General features: G+C 36.6%; 1 protein-coding gene and 1 long non-coding RNA gene across 4 annotated transcripts in view; one reads left to right on the top strand and one right to left on the bottom strand.

The window, feature by feature from the left end:
* Positions 1 to 17,790, top strand: part of LOC105490342 (uncharacterized) — a 178,427-nt gene that overhangs the window by 47,302 nt on the left and 113,335 nt on the right. The window lies entirely within an intron of this gene.
* The window catches only part of LOC105490343 (transmembrane protein 47), a 30,311-nt gene that overhangs the window by 6,979 nt on the left and 5,542 nt on the right, over positions 1 to 17,790 (bottom strand). The window contains exon 2 of the mRNA XM_011755838.2: positions 5,276 to 5,416. Coding sequence (XP_011754140.2) covers positions 5,276 to 5,416 — 141 coding nt within the window. The remainder of the gene's footprint in view (positions 1 to 5,275; positions 5,417 to 17,790) is intronic.

The raw sequence follows: 17,790 nt of genomic DNA, 5'->3' as shown, positions 1-17,790 counted from the left end.
AATACCTACTCATTCTTGTGTTTTATTCTAGTTTTAAGGGGATATTTTTCAGTGTTTTCAATATTAAAATATTCAAAGCATTGATATTGAAATATTCGTTATTTTCTTCTAAGGAGGATATTTCAATATTTTGACAAACACATATTGGGTGCCTACTGTGTGCTAAATGAAGGGGATAAGATAGATAAGACATGGCCCTCGCCCTTTGATAGATTCATACTCTGATAGTGCAGACAGGCACACAAGTAATTACAAATCAATGCATTCAACAGCAATAGTAGAGGCATGTTTACTTATAATACGTTCAACACACATTTACTGAGCTCGAACATTGTGCCAAGTACTGATTCAGCTTAGAGAAAGAAAGGAGGGCTTCAGAGGGACATCATTTGAATTGCTTCTTAAAGGATGGATGAAAATTGGTCAGAAGAGGCAGAGGAAAGAAAAGACCTCTAGGAAGATGAAGCAGATTATATAGCACTTATAGGTATAAGAGAGTATGGCTAGAAGCAATTCGCATGGGTAAAATGAAGGGCGCATGCACAAGGCTGTTTAGTTCATACTATAATAGCATAGTGTTTCATAAAGTAATAAACTTTCGTTTCTCTAGGGAGACCATCTGAGAGGTTATTGTAATCATATATGCGGTTGGTGTCCTATCCATATATTTTTATCCTCACCACTTCAGCACATGCTAGCCTGACTTCCAATTGCCAGCACCTGCATTTCTTTGCCTGAGTTTCCTCTGGCCACTAAAGCTACTTAAGCTGCCTATGGGGCAGGCCAGGTCCAGAAAATGAACACTGCTCTCCCTTGATCATAACCGACATTTCTCAACCAATGACTCTCCAAATTTGCTGTGTTAATACCCCAGCTCTGTAGTCCTCCGAATGAGATAATTCTCGAGGTGTGTGTTCTACACAGGTTTTCAAAGTTTCCCCAAGAAGACTAAGCTCCAGCTGCTTCAAGTGACAACTGGCTTGATAATGTAACCTTTTAATGGCTGCTTTCCCATCCCTGTCTCATTTTCCATATACCTTATCATATCCCTTCCTTTACCTTGCAAATAAAGTATATGCACTTGATTTCTTATCTCGGGGTTTGCTTCTGAGGAAATCAAAGGGACAAGTGACAAGACCAGATGTTTATTTCACAAGGAGACCTCATGTGTTGTATCCAAGACAGATTACATGGGGAAGAGACTAGAGAAGGACAGGCCCCTAGGAGGTCAGTTTGTGGGGACCTGTGGGCAGTGATGACTAAGGTGTCATCAGTGGGAAAGAGAAGCCAGGGAATCTAAAGAAAGACTAAAAGAAAGAACTGAAAAACTAGATTCTCAAGAAGGCAAAAGAAAGGAGTCACATGAACATCTTAAAACAGTCAAATATTGCCATAGAAAAACAAAACAAAGTAAGGGAAGACCAAATTTGGGGACTGAGACGTTCCATTTAGGGAAAAATTGTGGCCTCGACTAAGGAAATAATGATGGTGTATGAAAAAAAAAAAAGGTATAAAATTAGGAGATAATTTAAAGGCAAAGGTTGATAGGCCCCACCAGCCTATTTAGGTTGGTCCCTAAATATAAAATTGACATAAAAGAAATAATAATTTGGAGAATAAAAAGCATTTGCCAGTGAAAAGTTAATATGAAGGTATCAATTTATTTTCTTTTTAAAATTCAATTTGTAACTACTAATGGTAGCAGTATTAAATTAATTATTGGGTTGTGATACTGTAAATTGTTCTAGCCAAAGTGTAGTTTGATAACGGTACAGGGAAATTAACATGGAATCTAAATATTATGAATAGAAGAACTCCCTTTCAGTTTGAAATCTAAACTGAATACTGATTTTTCTACCCAAATCTAGACTTGAAATGGCTCCACAGTATCTTACTGTGACTTATAGGATGGTGACGAGGGCTGTAAAACACAAGTCTCTAATCAGAGATAGCTCAGAGATGGAAATCAGTTGCAGGTCCCTGAAAAAAAAAAAAATCACCTTTCTATATAAACAATCCTTATAGGAGGCTTTCTGCAGATATAACATAAAGGAATCATCCTTAATAACATAATAAATGGGGATTCTGTATGTAAAATCAAATTATAAAAGAGAATTTTCTGCAATTTGTATTAAAGGTCTGGGGAAGAAAGAAAACACTCATCCTACATTCCTGTGGGACATACAAATGACCTGCAGAAAGTTTGAAACCAGACAATGAAAGAAGAGAACCTGGAAAGAGGCAGTCCCTCTAATTTCACCAAGTCTTTAGTGAGAACTGGATGCCAGTTATCAGAAGCACATCATATATTACCTATCACTGTCAGTTACACAAAAAGAAATATGCTGTAGTCAACTGTACTGGAAATGTGCATAGCTTTCATTATGTGCTATGGTTTAGCCATGCTGCACTGATCAGTTTGTGGTCTTTGTGACATCTCAAGGTACTGAATTCCTTCAGCTGTTGCTCCCAAGAAACGGAGTAACTGGAGTTACACGATGGACTCCAACCGTAGTGCACAGTTGGTAACTGAATTCAAAATCAAGGCTGATTCTGCACTGATTTTTCCTATATGTGATATGTACTGAAGTAAAGATAACTGGGGAATCCTCATTCGGGCTTTCAAGTCAGATAGGTATCCTGAATTTAAACACTAGATGTACAACTTACTAGTTAAAATAACCCTGGGAAATTACTTAGTTTTTCTGAACCTGTTTCTTCATTGAAAATATGGAGAAAATAAATAGCTAACTTTAAGACTGTTATATCCGAGACAGTGTATGTTAAGTGTCTAGCACTGTGACGCATGACAGGTGCTTAATTAATCATTCTTATCAGCATTATTATTATAAAAATATCTAATTCTGAAGTCTAGATTTCTAGGACTGGTGAGAAAGAAGGCTGTGGAAAAAAGGACAGTATTTTAGATGGGCTACAGCAATGGCTAGCTCTTAGCTCTTCTAGCAACTATTCAAGAAGGTAATAAGGCCACCCTAAATAAAAGACCTCAGAGAAAAAAAAAGAAGACAAAATCTTTAAAATCTGTTTGGCTATCTTTATGAGACTGAATTATCAGTTTTTAGTAAAAACCCTTAGAGTGGCCGGGCACTGTGGCTCACACCTGTTATCCCAGTACTTTGGAAGGCCAAGGAGGGTCGATCATGAGGTCAGGAGATCAAGACCATCCTGGCTAACATGGTGAAACCCTGTCTCTACTAACAGTACAAAAAAATTAGCCGGACGTGGTGGCAGGTGCCTGTATTCCCAACTACTCAGGAGGCTGAGGCAGGAGAATGACGTGAACCCGGGAGGCGGAGCTTGCAGTGAGCCGAGATCGCCCCACCGCACTCCAGCCTGGGCGACAGAGTGAGACTCCATCCCAAAAAATGAACAAACAAACAAACAAACAAACAAAACCCCTAGAGTATATTTTATACCACCAAGATTGTCTACTTGTATAGTGTAGGAGCCCAACATATTAAATAAGTAAAAACATAAATATATGAAAAAACATCCTTTTGATAATTATTACTTTTTTGAGCTCTTTTGGTCTTAGCTTTGTAGTCATGTGAAACTAGCTGCTTCCTAAGACCCCAAAAGAGAAATGGCTTAAATAAAAAAAACCTGAATTACAGTTACTTGTTTAGATGTCTGTTTTACCCCATCAGATTATGAGCTACGTGCCTTAGTCATTTTTATATCATTCATTCAAAAACAATTTATTGAGTGTATATGAGTACCAGGCATAGCACACAGTACTAAATCAAGTAAGTGTGAAGTCTCAGACAGAGAGGTTTCCAAGCAGTAGTAGCAATGTGTCTGTTTTGATTTTATGTACTGCACGTGTCTCGGCAGAAAAAAAGACTTTTTATTTTATTTTTTTCCTTGAGACACAGTCTTACTCTGTTGCCCAGGCTGGAATGCAATGGTGTGCTGTCGGCTCACTGTAGCCTCGAGCTCCCAGACTCCAGTGATTCTCCCATCTCAGCATCCTGAATAACTGGGACTAAGACTTCAAAGCTTTTTACTTTATTAGTGAGTATCTGTGGTGATACTGTGGCCAGTTTTATAGGTGTCTGATACTGTGTTTAGCCTGTAATAGGCACCTAAGAAACAGTTGCATAAATAAGTGAGGGAGTCAGTGGTTAATGGACCACTAGATTAAGATTCAGACGCCTCCCAGGCCCAGGTCTGCCAGTAGCTACTAGGCAATCTTGAGCAAGTCACTTAAAGCTTTGAATCAGATGTACTTCTGGATTCCTTCAGCCCTTTGGACCTTCGTTTTTATGACACCCCCAATTCTGACCAGCCTTCATGGGTATAAGAAAATGAACACAAACAGTAGGGGGCAGCAGAACACTTCTGTTTTGTATTTTTAGCTCAAACTACCCTTTAAATCCTGAGAAATTTAATCTATTCCAATCTTGAAACAGCTTTTAAAAATCCATCTAACAGCCTAGATGGTTTTGTCAGTGTCTTCATTATTGACAGTCACAGAAGCTTATTTTGCAGTCTTCAAATCAGATATGACTGACAGGGTAAATTGAAGGCACCATAGAATGTTGCAGTTTGAGTCAAAAAGAACAATATATTCAAAGGTATTTTTATAAATGAAAATTAAAGCTCACATCAAATCATGTATTGAATCATGTATTGGGCTTTTAGTCTGCAAGCCCCTTTTCTAAACAGTCCCCTCTCTTTTCATTTCATTGGTTGATACTTTAATCCAAGCTTTGCTTCATAGAATGATGGTTGATAAATTAATTAACATACAATTGACTTCATGTAATTGACTTGTCTAATGGTTGGAGTTATACATCACACATTTTCAGGATAACTATGTTTATTTTCAAAGAGATATACATCTTTAAGGGTACACATTTTGGAATTTGTTTTCAGTTTCTTATCAGAAAAAATAATGCTGCCTTAAGATTACCAGGGAAGCAGTAAAAAAGGGGGAAAAAACTGGATGTAAAAAAAGACTGTTAGTAAATACACCTGCTGCAATTCCTAAGGTAATAGCCCTGTCAGGCAGTATTATTTATTCATGCTTTAGTTAGAGGTTTAGAAACTGCCATTGTGCTCTGTGAAATGCTTAACACACTGAAAACTTATAATCTGATAAAGCTTTAGCCAAGTTACCTTAAAAATATAGTAAATGCCTCTCAATTTTTATGTAATACAGCAAACACATACCTCTTCTGCATAAGAAAGGAGGATGGTAGAAAGGTTCATGAAACTTTAATGCTCATTTAAAAGTAATAAATCTGTTTACCTGCTGCAAAAAGCATGACTGCAACAGGTCTATAGAAACGCCTTCGAGATCCCACGCAGATAGAAATCAAACCCACCAGGAATGCAATGAGAATGATGGCAGCACCGCCCAGGAGTAAAGCCAGAGTAGCAATCTGCCAATCTGGAAAGAAAAAAGAAATTATTTTTGAGTGGTAAGTCCTCAAAGAATCAACATAACTATGTTCAGCAGCCTTCACCTTGCAGTGGCTCAACAGATGTGATTTTACCGCATGCTAAGCATCCTTTGGCGTTTCAAATGTTTTGCAACAAAAATGAATAGGAAATGTACTTATTCAGAAAAGTCTCCTATGCTAAGCTCAGCAGAGTTTTTAGACCAGGGGTTTGCTAGGATTTTCTTCCAAGGACTCTATTACGCATTCATGTTAAATCAAGTGTCCCCTCCATGACCTATTTTCAATATTATTATGATTTAAATTTTTATTGAGCAATAAAGTTCACAAATCGTAAGTATAGAAAGTAGAGAAGTAGATGAATTTTTATAGATATTTATATACCATCCAGATTAAAATACAGGACATTTCTATCACCCAGATTGTTTTCTTGCGCCCCTTCCCAGTCAATAATGACCCTCCCACCTGGGCTACTGAGGACATCCGTCACCACAGATTGAGTTTTGCCTATTCTTAAACTTCATATACATGGTATAAACTATTTTGTGTCTGGTTTTTAAGTTTCTCATATTCATCCATGTTGTTGCATGTGACAGTAGTATATTCTTTTTTTATTGCTATTTCTTAGAAAGCCTTCCTTAACCATATAAAAATCTCCAAAGTTTTTATCTGTCTCTCCTCCACTCCCTCTAAAACAACTCCCCATCGAATTAGCATCAGGAATATTATTTGTTTTTTTCCACTTCTTTTTTATTTGATTCTAGTCTCACTGTTGTATTTACCACCACGGGTGTGGGTTCTAAAATTAAGTATTCCCAGGGAGCCAGAATGGACTCTGAATGGCTGCTCAGCCCCTTCATTCATACACGGAAACAGTAAGCATATACTGATCACTTGTTATGTGCAGGCCTCTGTTCTCACACTCTTAGCGACACATAAACCTTATTGAAATGCACTCATTTCTTATAAAACAAAAATGTAGAAATAATATGATGAAAAACTGGCTTATTTTCCATTCATAAGAATGGTAAAATATTCTCTCAAAAGAGACAAAGTGAATCTATGAAAGTACTATACAGGTTGGAAAACATCATATAAAACTATACTATGGAGAGCAGCAGTTGTTTAAAAGCCCCAAGTGCCTCTTCTGGCCCTCAGTTTAATGTAAGTGCAGAAAATGCAAATGGATTTTAATCTATCATTAAATTGCAGTGGATTCTATCCTAAGTCCAGAAGTCATGGTATTTTGATGCTTCCCTCTGAAATTATCCCCCTAGAAAGCTTCCAAAATACACTCTTTGTTACGGTACGATAAACGATGAGCAGAGGAATTGCCAATACCCTAAGATTTTCTTTTATTTATATTTGTATATCCCTGCCTCAAGCATCCTCTTCCACATCCTCTCCTCCTACGAAATTGTGGATGCTTCACAGGCTCTCAGCTAGAACTTGCACTACAATCAAGAAACAAACAAGGGGAAAATAGAACAAATCCAAACTTCTTAAAATATAAAGATGAATCACAACAAAGTGGAGAGCATCTTTTTAATGCCATCTATTTGTAACAAAGCGATACAACTTCAAACAAAAGTATATCTGGCTTTTAACTAGAAGTTAAAAGGATAGCCATACTGGGCTTTTTTTATTCCATAACAGTGTGTAGCTTTGAATTAAAAAGCCAAAAAAAAAAAAAAATAGTCCTTACATTTGAAGTCTCTAAATTTCTTGGGAAAAGTTTATATAAGTGAACAATTATATTGCACTTTGGCATGATGGAAATTCTTCTAAAAACAGGTGTGTAAATTGAAATTTCTGAATTAAAAAAGTCAAAGTTTAATTATATAAAAGTGTACAATGAAAAAAATAAAATCCATCCATCCATCCATCCATCCATCCATCCATCCATCCATCCAGTTCCTGGAGAGTTTAAGAAAGCCTATGCCAAATATGTTCTAGTTGGTCTATTTTTTTATAGAATGATTATTACTGTTAGCAACTTGTCCTAAATTATTTTACATAAGTAAAAACTTTAAAGCAGTGGCTTCATTTAAATCAAAATGTGACTAAATATCTACCCATATAAAATATCTTAAAATGAAAGCACAACAGATCGCTTTTTCCTGATAAGCTCTTTCACATAGCTCAACGCGAAAAAAAAATGCCACACATTTGACTGTTCGCTTTCAGCCCTAATTCAAACAGGAATTAATTTTGATCACTTTTCTCTATTTTAAACATCCTCAAAAAAATAGCTAAAATACACATGTTGTTTTGCATTTTGTAAAGATAGACTAAGGTAGAAAATGATAAGCAAACTTTCCGTATAAAGGGCCAGATGAGAAATATTTTTGGATTTATGATTTATGGTCTCTGTTGTACCCACTTAACTCTGCACGATAGTGTGAAAGCAGCCATAGACAATGTGTAAACAAGCTGGCTGTGCCCCAATAAAACTTATTTATTTTTTTGAGACAGAGTCTCACTCTGTCACCCAGGCTGGAGTGCAGTGGCACGATCTCGGCTCACTGCAACCTCCGTCTCCTGGGTTCAAGTGATTCTCATGCCTCAGCCTCCCAAGTAGCAGGGATTACAGGCATGCACCACCACGCCCAGCTAATTTTTGTATTTTTAGTAGAGACCGGGTTTGCCATGTTGGTCAGGCTGGTCTCAAACTCCTGACTTCAAGTGATCCACCCGCCTTGGCCTCCCAAAGTGCTGGGATTATAGGCGTGAGCCACTGAGCCCGGCACCAACAAAACTTAATCTACAAAAACAGGTGGTGGGTTGTTTTGGACTCCATGGCTGAGCTGCTGTTTGCTAACCACTATACTTTATATAGCATTCCAAATGTTGAACGTTTTTCTAGGTAAAGATCTCTTAAACTACAAAACACACAATGAAGTTAATTTAATAAATGAATAATACAGGAGTGCAAAGTGATGCTTAACCAATATAGCGACAGAAAATTCCAAAAAATTCCTAATCGCATTTTTTACATTTCCTCAATATAGTAATTCTTCATTTCATTTGGAAAATGAGTAAAATGCTATAGTAGCAAGCACCAGGAGAATAAAACTTAGTAAAAGGGACTAGAACCTAATTAGAAAAAGAACCTCCTATAGCATAGGAGATACTTCTAAAATGTAGATAAACGTAACCAGTTCTGGATTTTCTTCTACATGTCCTATGTTTATTTTCAGCACTGAGGTTGTAGCTAATGACAAAGTTACCCTAGATGTAAAGTCAACAAGGAGAAGCATCAGCATTACCACTGTTGTGATATTTCTACCTTTCCTTTGGTTCACAACCAGAGACACGCCTGCTCAAACAGGAAAGTCATTTTATTTTCCAAAAGAAACTAGAAATGGGCCATGACTGCCACTGTTCTGGCCAAAACCTGGGGCTTAGACTGGATTATTGAGACTATATCCCTGGCGAATGGTGCCAAATTTTAGAATTGTTGTCATTATATCCATTTGGAATGATTCACTCAGACCAGTTGCCCAGAACCAAAACTTTAAATTGCTGATCAGTTTAACCTCAATCAGGAAGCTGAAAAAGTGGTTTGATATGGCTATCATAGTCAAGGAGGTCCGAGGTGCATTTCAAGGTTCAGTGTGGGTACTTTGGAGCTGCAAACAGGGCCTGTGGCGTCATATCTCTTTCAGTAAACAACTAGAATCCATTGTCCAAATAATAGCGCCAGCCTAAGAGGTGAACTAAAATCAGGGACTGTGTAAATCAGCCAGTTACCATTTCCCTCTCTCTTACTGAACAAGACTAAAATATGGGGAGTGAAAAAAAAAAGCGAAAAATATTTTATAGACACCTACTAATGGCCATTAAAATAATAGGCTGGGCTTTATATTGACACAGTTGGACAGATATTTACTTACCATCCGAAGTCCAATACTAGATGTAGCAAGAATATATACATAAGACTTGGACAATTTTACAGTAATATTGTAAGTGACCAGAAAACTTGTTCTACCCTGACTTTTCCACTAAAAGATTTGCATGCCACAAATACTTGCTCACCTACACTCAGTGTTTGCAAAACAAATTAAAATTTCACAAAATTCTCTGTTTCCAGCACCATTTATTCAAAAAAGTCATGCATTTTAAGTTTTCACAATCAGTTAATTTCTGTATCAATCTTAGTTGTCCAATTATAGCCTTCACGGTATTTGGTCAGATGAGGTGTTAAGAGTCTGTAAAGATTTATTACTCCGCATTAGTTTTCTACTTTTCTATAAATAATATACCAATACTATAGTGGAACGGTAAACACAAACCAGACCTGCAGAACATCAATGACCATGGTGCTGTTTTACAAATTGCAGTGCTCTGCACAAGTAAAACGGGCCATTGTTCAATGTCAGGCCAGCTGATTGGAAATCTGAGTTTGATTTCTGAACCCACAGAGAACAGGTGAAATCAGTTTTGAGGAAATAACATACATCCTTGGTTGATAAACTGGTGAGGGCTCGAATGGGCCGGGAGGCATGTTTTGGATCTGAAGACCAAACCTGAAATCAGGCTGCCATGGTACGTGTCAGGTTCTCTCAAGAGAATTTTGGCAAAATTGACACGGTGACACACTGGGAGCATTCAAACTGCACCCAAAGAAGTGGAAGCTCAAAATAAGTGTATCCTTCTCTACTAGTGTTTTCTATAACAGAAAAAAATAAAAGTAAAATGAAAAAAAAAAACTCCAGGAAAATATATACGCATAATGGTATATTCCTCTGGCAGTTACAGGATAAAAATCAGGCAGTCCCTATATACTACACCACCGAGTTCAACATTAAGATGCAACTCAGGAACTGATTTCAAGTCCTCTTTCAAGGTATTTTTATTAGGTGGCATCAGAGTTTCCAAAGTCTATAAATGGTTTAGTATTCTGCAGAATTGTGCTGACTTACTTTAGCAGTGTAACATATGAGACTGGTCTGAAATCGCCACTGCATTATGAAAATTCTATGGACCACGTTATAATTGTCCAATTGGAGAACTGTCATTCCCTTGGGGAATTCATGATCAAAAGTCACTTCCAATTTTCAGAAAAGACAAAATTTTAACGAGGATACGTTTTCCATATTTTCGAGCCAGGGGCAACGCACAAAACCAGTTCCTAAAGCTTTCTGCCTCCGCTCACCTCATTTAGAAAAATTTCACTTGTCAAACACTCGCTAATTTATTTACCTCTGTAGCTATTGGTTATATGCTGAGATTCATTCTACTATATGTAAATCCCTGAGCACACAATGGCTATTTCCTTTAGAAAATTAGATATAATTAAAAAGCAATGGAAAAATACGTTTTTAACCTTAGAAACAGAAGTCCTACTGTTTAGGTGGGTAGTATTTCCCTCAATGTATTCTGTTGTTTTTATAGATGATTCTCCCTTTTCTATAATTCTCATCACAAATTAAAACAGATTTTTAAATCACGTTCTCATTTGTCAGCCTGGCACTTGTACTTTCATTTTTGAATGCCTCCAAAAGGAAATTATATTATCCAAAATGATATCTATAACTGTAATAAAATAATTCGCTAGACAAGTTAGAACAGTGATTTTTCCCTATCATCTTGAATTACAAGTTATATACAAATTCTTCCTAATTCACCCACACAGACTGGATTATTTTCGCTCATTCCCATCAAACATTCAGCTTTTCTAAATACTTGTATTCATTTGTAGGACATATTTATAGCAAAACATTTAAATTATATTGTGGAGAACTTAGTTAAGTTAGTATTGCTAATCCCCATTCTATCATCAGAAACTGGAAATAGTGGGATGGTTTAGTACTAAAGGCAAAAAAAAAGCTCAGATACAGAAGAATATTTCAAACTCACATTCCCTAAATTATCCATCTATTCACCAAAGACTATGTCTTTTTCCCAACTAGCTCACTTTGTCAGAAATTATGGCATTTAATTATTTTCACCAAATGTAACTAAAGAATTTTTCTTAATATTAATGCTACATATATCTGAGTTTGGATAGGAAGGCTGTATCCTCACATACAAAGAATGGAATGCTATTTTGTGTAGAAATATAAACTTAGCCTAACTACTTCTAAAGGTATCAAATGATCTACTTAACTTTTAAAAGTTAGTCTGCATGTGACTAATGAAGTGGAAAACTGAAACCGTTACTGAGGCAGTTTAAATCTTGGTTTATCGGCTAAGTTGCATTCTGACCTAAATTTGTCGATACTGCATTAATTTTCCACCACTCTGTGATGTAGACACAAAGAAAAGCAGCCAAATGAATTCCGATTCTAATTTCAATAATTAAAATGATCACTTCTTTTATCAAAACAACTGATATCAAAACTATAATTTTTCTTGGGCAAATAAATATTTCTTTGTATATGAGGATACAGCCTTTCTATCCAATATAAGGCAAGTAACTATTTGTATTTTATACATTTACAATATAAATACTATGTGTGTTGTGACACACAAAGCAAAATAGATGTTTGCAAAAGCAACTATGTTAGGTATCCATAGTAGTAATCAGGCTGGCAACAATTTGATTTCGAATACTACCCTTTAGGCCCATTCACAGATACAGACTGCCTCCAAAGTATGGTGCTAACCTGATTTTAAACTACAGACATAAATGACCCCAGGTAACCATCCAAACAGATGATGCAATTACCCTAATGACCAAAATGCATGTTAATTTTGCCAAATTTTGGAAAATCCCAGTTGTCCAAAATGCCAGACGGGTTACTAGTGTTTAACAATGTCAATTTCATTCAAGATCTTGGAGCTGTTTTATGTTGATGTTAGAAAAAAAAAAATACACATACTTTTTATTTTTAACAAATAAAGGAACATTTTAGCTGCTTCATAGAATTCTATCTTAGACAATTCAGTGGAAATGTAATTAATAATCTAAACACAGTAACATATGGTGTTTTTTCCTCAAATAAAACCATTTGAATACAATATTTAGCAAAGAGCCTTGCTGTGAAGGCAAGTTCCAGTATGTGGACAAAAAGAAAGACACTATCAGCTCTAATGACTGCTGTTTCTTACCATACACCATCTTTGAAAGCTTTCATTAGCATTTGATGGTAACTAGTGTTATCTAACAGGTACTGGTATTTTTCAATGATAATTTCTAATCATGGTATTTTTACCAAGTTGTGATGACTTTGGTGTTTTGAACATTGTTCTTTTTTCACTCTTTGAATAAAAACCGAATTAGGTTACAACTAGGAAAACTTGATTATTTTGAAAAGCACAAAGAAAACCTACTCCTCCAGGATTAGGAGTGGGTGAAACTTCCTCTAAGCAACTAAAGTTACTGTGATGGGTTTAGGGGAGCTAAGAGTAATCAAAGAGTAGAATGAAGAAAGCCAGCCAGCCAGCCACGATGAGTATTAAGATATCCCTTTACTAAATGCAGAGGAATAAAACTGGCAAAGCTAGTACTCCCACCAGCTCCTTCTTAATGCCCCGCTGCAGAAATAGAACCTTTGTTTCCTCCTTCACAGCACTTTGCACATTTATTTAATTATTAATAATTTGTTTAAAACACACCATTTGTTTCACTCATCATTTTATTCTCACTACCTTCCACAAGGCCTGGAACACAGACTAACTGGCTGACTTTGTATCAGAATAATGTCTACCCCCTGCTAGAAAATCAATGACTATGTTTCAATGAAGTTAACTCATTGAGTACAAGTGAGAAGATGGAAAAATAGAGGGAAGCACTCGAATGTACCTCCCTTTAAGTTTCCCAGAGGAGCTAAGAATAGATTCTAGGCTTCATTCACAGAGCATCATGGCAGCATTCTGGTGAATATTTGGTTTAGGGACCTTAAACATGATGGCAATAAAATCTTCTTTGATGAAAATTTGAGTTATTTTGTGTCTGTCCCTTTTTATGTACAGAGAATAAGTAATTCAGGGGTCTCAACTTCTATTTTTTTAACATTGTTTTGCCTAATAAACATACATTTTGAACAGAAAGCATAAATATTTGTGATCTTTTGAAACATGGCTCATTAAAATATCATTTTAAACCTCATAACAGTCAATAAGCTGATAGAGACAAAGGTAATATAGATATTTTTTCCCGGTTCTTTGGAAGAGCATGGATGTTTCGTTATACATTTTTAAGTGAGAGTCCTTGGTGTTCATGATTAGAATAGAAAATTGATGATCTACAAGTGTCCCCAAATCACACATAAACCTAGGAGTAAAAATGTTAAGGAAAGGTGTCTTTGTCTAATTTTCAAGGGAAGTGAACCAATAGTTTGAAAAGATTAGTAAAATTTAACTGTCAGTGCCTTTAATGTGAGAGGTTGCAATTCTGCTGAAAGAACATTCAATCTTTTTTGATAAATTAATACATATTTTTAATAAAGCCAGAATGCAATTAAGTTATTGAATGAAAAATTAATATTCATTTAATCAATTTAAGAAACTTAACATAGCTGACTTCCACATAATTTTGGGAACTCTTATTCAATTTAAAATTAAGCTATTGTTAGCCAAGCCGAGAGCCAAATCAGGAAGGGAATCCCATTTGCAATTGCCACAAAAAAATAAAAATAAAATAAAATATCTAGGAATGCAGCTAACCAGGGGGGAGAAATATCTACAGGGATAATTATAAAACACTGCTCAAATAAAGCACAGAAGACACAAACAAATGGAAAAACATTCCATGCTCATGGATAGGAAGAATCAATAGCATTAACATGGCCATACTGCCCAAAGGAATCTACAGATTCAATGCTATTCCTATCAAATTACCTATGGCATTCTTCACATAACTAGAAAACCTATTTTCAAATTCATATGGAACCAAAAAAAGAGCCCGAATAGCAAAGGCAATCCTATACAAAAAGAACAAAGTTGGTGGCATCACATTACCTGACTTCAAACTATACAACAGGGCTACAGTAACTAAAACAGCATGGTACTAGTAGTACAAAAACAGGCATATAGACCAATGGAACAGAACAGAGAGCCCAGAAATAAGGCTGCACACCTACAACCATGTGAACTTTGACAAAATTGACAAAAACAAGCAATGGAGAAAAGACTCCCTATTCAACAAATGATGCTGGGATAACTGGCTAGGCATATACAGAAGATTGACCCCTTTCTTACACCACATACAAAATCAATTCAAGGTGGGTTAAAGATTTAAATGAAAAACCCAAAACCATAAACTATAAACTACGTTGTCAAACCTAGAAGACAAGGTAGGCAATACCATCCTGGACACAGGAATGGACAGAGATTTCATAACAAAGACACCAAAAGCAATTGCAACAAAAGCAATAATTGAAAAATTGGATCAATTAAAGTTAAGAGTTTCTGCACAGCAAAAGCAACTATCAACAGAGTACACAACCTACAGAATGGGATAAAATATTTGCAAGCTATACATCTGACAAAGGTCTAATAGCCAGCATCTGTAAAGAACTTAAACGAATTTACAAGAGAAAAATAAACAACCCCATTAAGAATGGGCAAATGACATGAACAGACGCTTTTCAAAAGAAGACATACGTGTGTCCAACAGGCATATGAATAAAAAGCTCAACATCACTGATATTAGAGAAATGCAAATCAAAACCACAATGAGATACCATCTCACCCCATGGAGAATGGCTTCTATTAAAAAGTCAAAAAACTAACAGATGCTGGTAAGGTTTTGGATAAAAGGGAACACTCATACACAGTTAGTGGGAATGTATGTTAGTTTAACCATTGTAGAAAGCAGTACGGCGATTTCTCAAAGACCTAAAACAAGAACTACCATTCAACCCAGCAATCCCATTGCCGGCTATACGCCCAAAAGAACAGAAATTGTTCTACCATAAAGACACATGCAGGAGAATGTTCTCTGCAGCACAACTCACAATAGCAGACTTGGAATCAATTTAAATGTCAATCAATGACAGATGGGGTGAAGAAAGTGTGGTGCATATACACCATGGAATACTATGCAGCCAGAAAACAAAAACAAAAACAAAAACAAAAAACAAGGTCATGCATATTGTGGGAACATGGAAGGAGCTGTAGGCTATTATCCTTAGCACACTAACGCAGGAACAGAAAACCAAATACAGCATGTTCTCAGTTATCAGTGGGAGTTAAATCATGAGAACTCATGAACACAAAGAAGGGAATAACAGACACTGCGGTCAACTTGAGGGTTGAGGGTGGGAGGAGGGAGAGGATCAGGAAAAATAATAACTATTGGGTACTAGGCTTAATACCTGTACAAGAAACGCCAGTGACATGAGTTTACCTACATAACAAACCTGCACATGTCCCCTGAACCTAAAATAAAAGTTAAAACAAATTAAGCTTTTTCAAATTGTTTTTGAGATGGAGTCTTGCTCTGCCGCCCAGGCTGGAGTACAGTGGCACGATCTTGGATCACTGCAACGTCTGCCTCCCAGGTTCAAATTATTTTCCTGCCTCAGCCTCCTGAGTAGCTGGGACTACAGGTGCCCGCAACCACGCCCAGCCAATTTTTTGTTTTTTTAGTGGAGACAGAGTTTCAACATGTTGGTCAGGCTGGTCTCGAACTCCTGACCTCATGATTCACCCACCTCGGCCTCCCAAAGTGCTGGGATTACAGGCGTGAGCCACCGTGCCCAGCCAAGCCGTTGTTTTAACGTACCCCATCATGGAGAAACTTAAAGTAGAGGTGTTTATTTTTAAGCACTAGTCATGGTTAAAATGTAAATTTGATGGTAATAAACATCTGAAATGTACTTATCAACACATATAATTCTATTTTCAGACTTTAATTCTATGTGAATTCAAATCATGGATGATAATCTTACAAAAAGTGGGCAGCTATTTCACATGCAGTCCTTCACCTCTTCATCCAAACTGCCATACATGACATCATTCAACAATCCTTCAAACACCAAGTGACAGTTACCTACAATATTACAGAACATTTTAAAAACCAACCCTCCAAAAATACTATGGCAAAATGTATCCTCTCTATTGAGTCTTTAACATTGTATCCTTCCTCATTTTCCTTAATCATGTAATACATGTGATTAGACTGGGTTATGTTAAAAATCTTGTCTATTTTAAACATGTTACAACTCTGTGATTCAATACATGGACAGTAGTCAAGAGAAGAGTTATGTTATTAAAACAAAGGAAAAGGAAACAAACAAAAAATAACTCCAACACTTCTCTGGCACTATAAAACTTGGCTCCTGTCTGGAATCTTAATGTTTTAGTGTTCATGTACCAAGCATATCATCAGATGCATTCACAACTTTCTAAAAAAAGAGTAAAATCTTACCATACAACATAAAGTAGCAAATTACAGTCCAGATTCATAATCGGTTTGAGCCTTGGTTGTGTGAGACTAAACCAAAGATTCTGGAAGGTTTTATATGTATCTCTCTGTTTGTGGAAAAGTTACGTTCTTGAGTTCATTCCCTCTCCTATCCAAAGTACAAGTAACCAGTCATGAAAGCCATACGCTGGCTGAGGGAAGTTTCTGTCCCAGTCAGACATTATTTATATAATCAATTCAAAGTTCTTAAGTACAGAAGCTACAAAGCACAGACAAGCTGGTTGGCTATTTGTTGTTGTTGTTCTTCAAAGGCAATAAAGAATGCAGATTTGCATTTAGACTCAGCGTCAGACTGTATGCTCCAAACATAGCCCAACAGCAACTCCTATCCCACATTCTCTTCTACAACGTGACCTTGCCACTGCTCCATCAAAAGGTGGCATTCAATTGTCCTTCCTTTAAATCCAAGCTGGCCATATGGCTCCTTTGTAACCAATTGAATGTGGTAGAAGAGATGTGTGATTTCTCAGCCTAGTTCAGAGAGTCTGGCTCTTTTATGACTCTTGCCCTGCAGGACTCACTTCGTTTGTAAGAATTCCAACTATCCTAAGACCACAATGCCAGAAAGGCCACCTGTAGGCATTCCAGGGAGAGTCACAGCTTTGTTCAGTATCTCACGGCTTTCCCCACCAAGGTGCCAAACCTGTGAGCGAAATCATTTGGAAAATGACCCTACAGTTCCAGACGTTTCGGTTCCTAGCCATTCAAGCTATCTTCAGCAAGGGCTCCAGACATCCATCCTCATTATGTCCTATCTGAATTCCTGACCCACAGAATTCATGAGTATAATAAAATGGCTATTTTATACGACTAACTTGTGTTGTGGTTAGTTTCCCGGCATTAGCAACTGGAATACTCTTGGTAAGAATCTGTCTTTACCACCAGTTAATTGAGACCTTGGTAATCTTAACAAAAATCCAAAGTTTCCTCAATAATATATATAGATAACTTTAGCTACCTTGCAAGTTTATTGTGACATTGGGGATA

This window comes from Macaca nemestrina, chromosome X (genome assembly GCF_043159975.1).
Source record: "Macaca nemestrina isolate mMacNem1 chromosome X, mMacNem.hap1, whole genome shotgun sequence".
In the NCBI taxonomy this organism is placed as follows: domain Eukaryota; kingdom Metazoa; phylum Chordata; class Mammalia; order Primates; family Cercopithecidae; genus Macaca; species Macaca nemestrina.
Note: the sequence above shows the minus strand (reverse complement) of the source record. Positions and strands in the feature narration are given on the sequence as shown.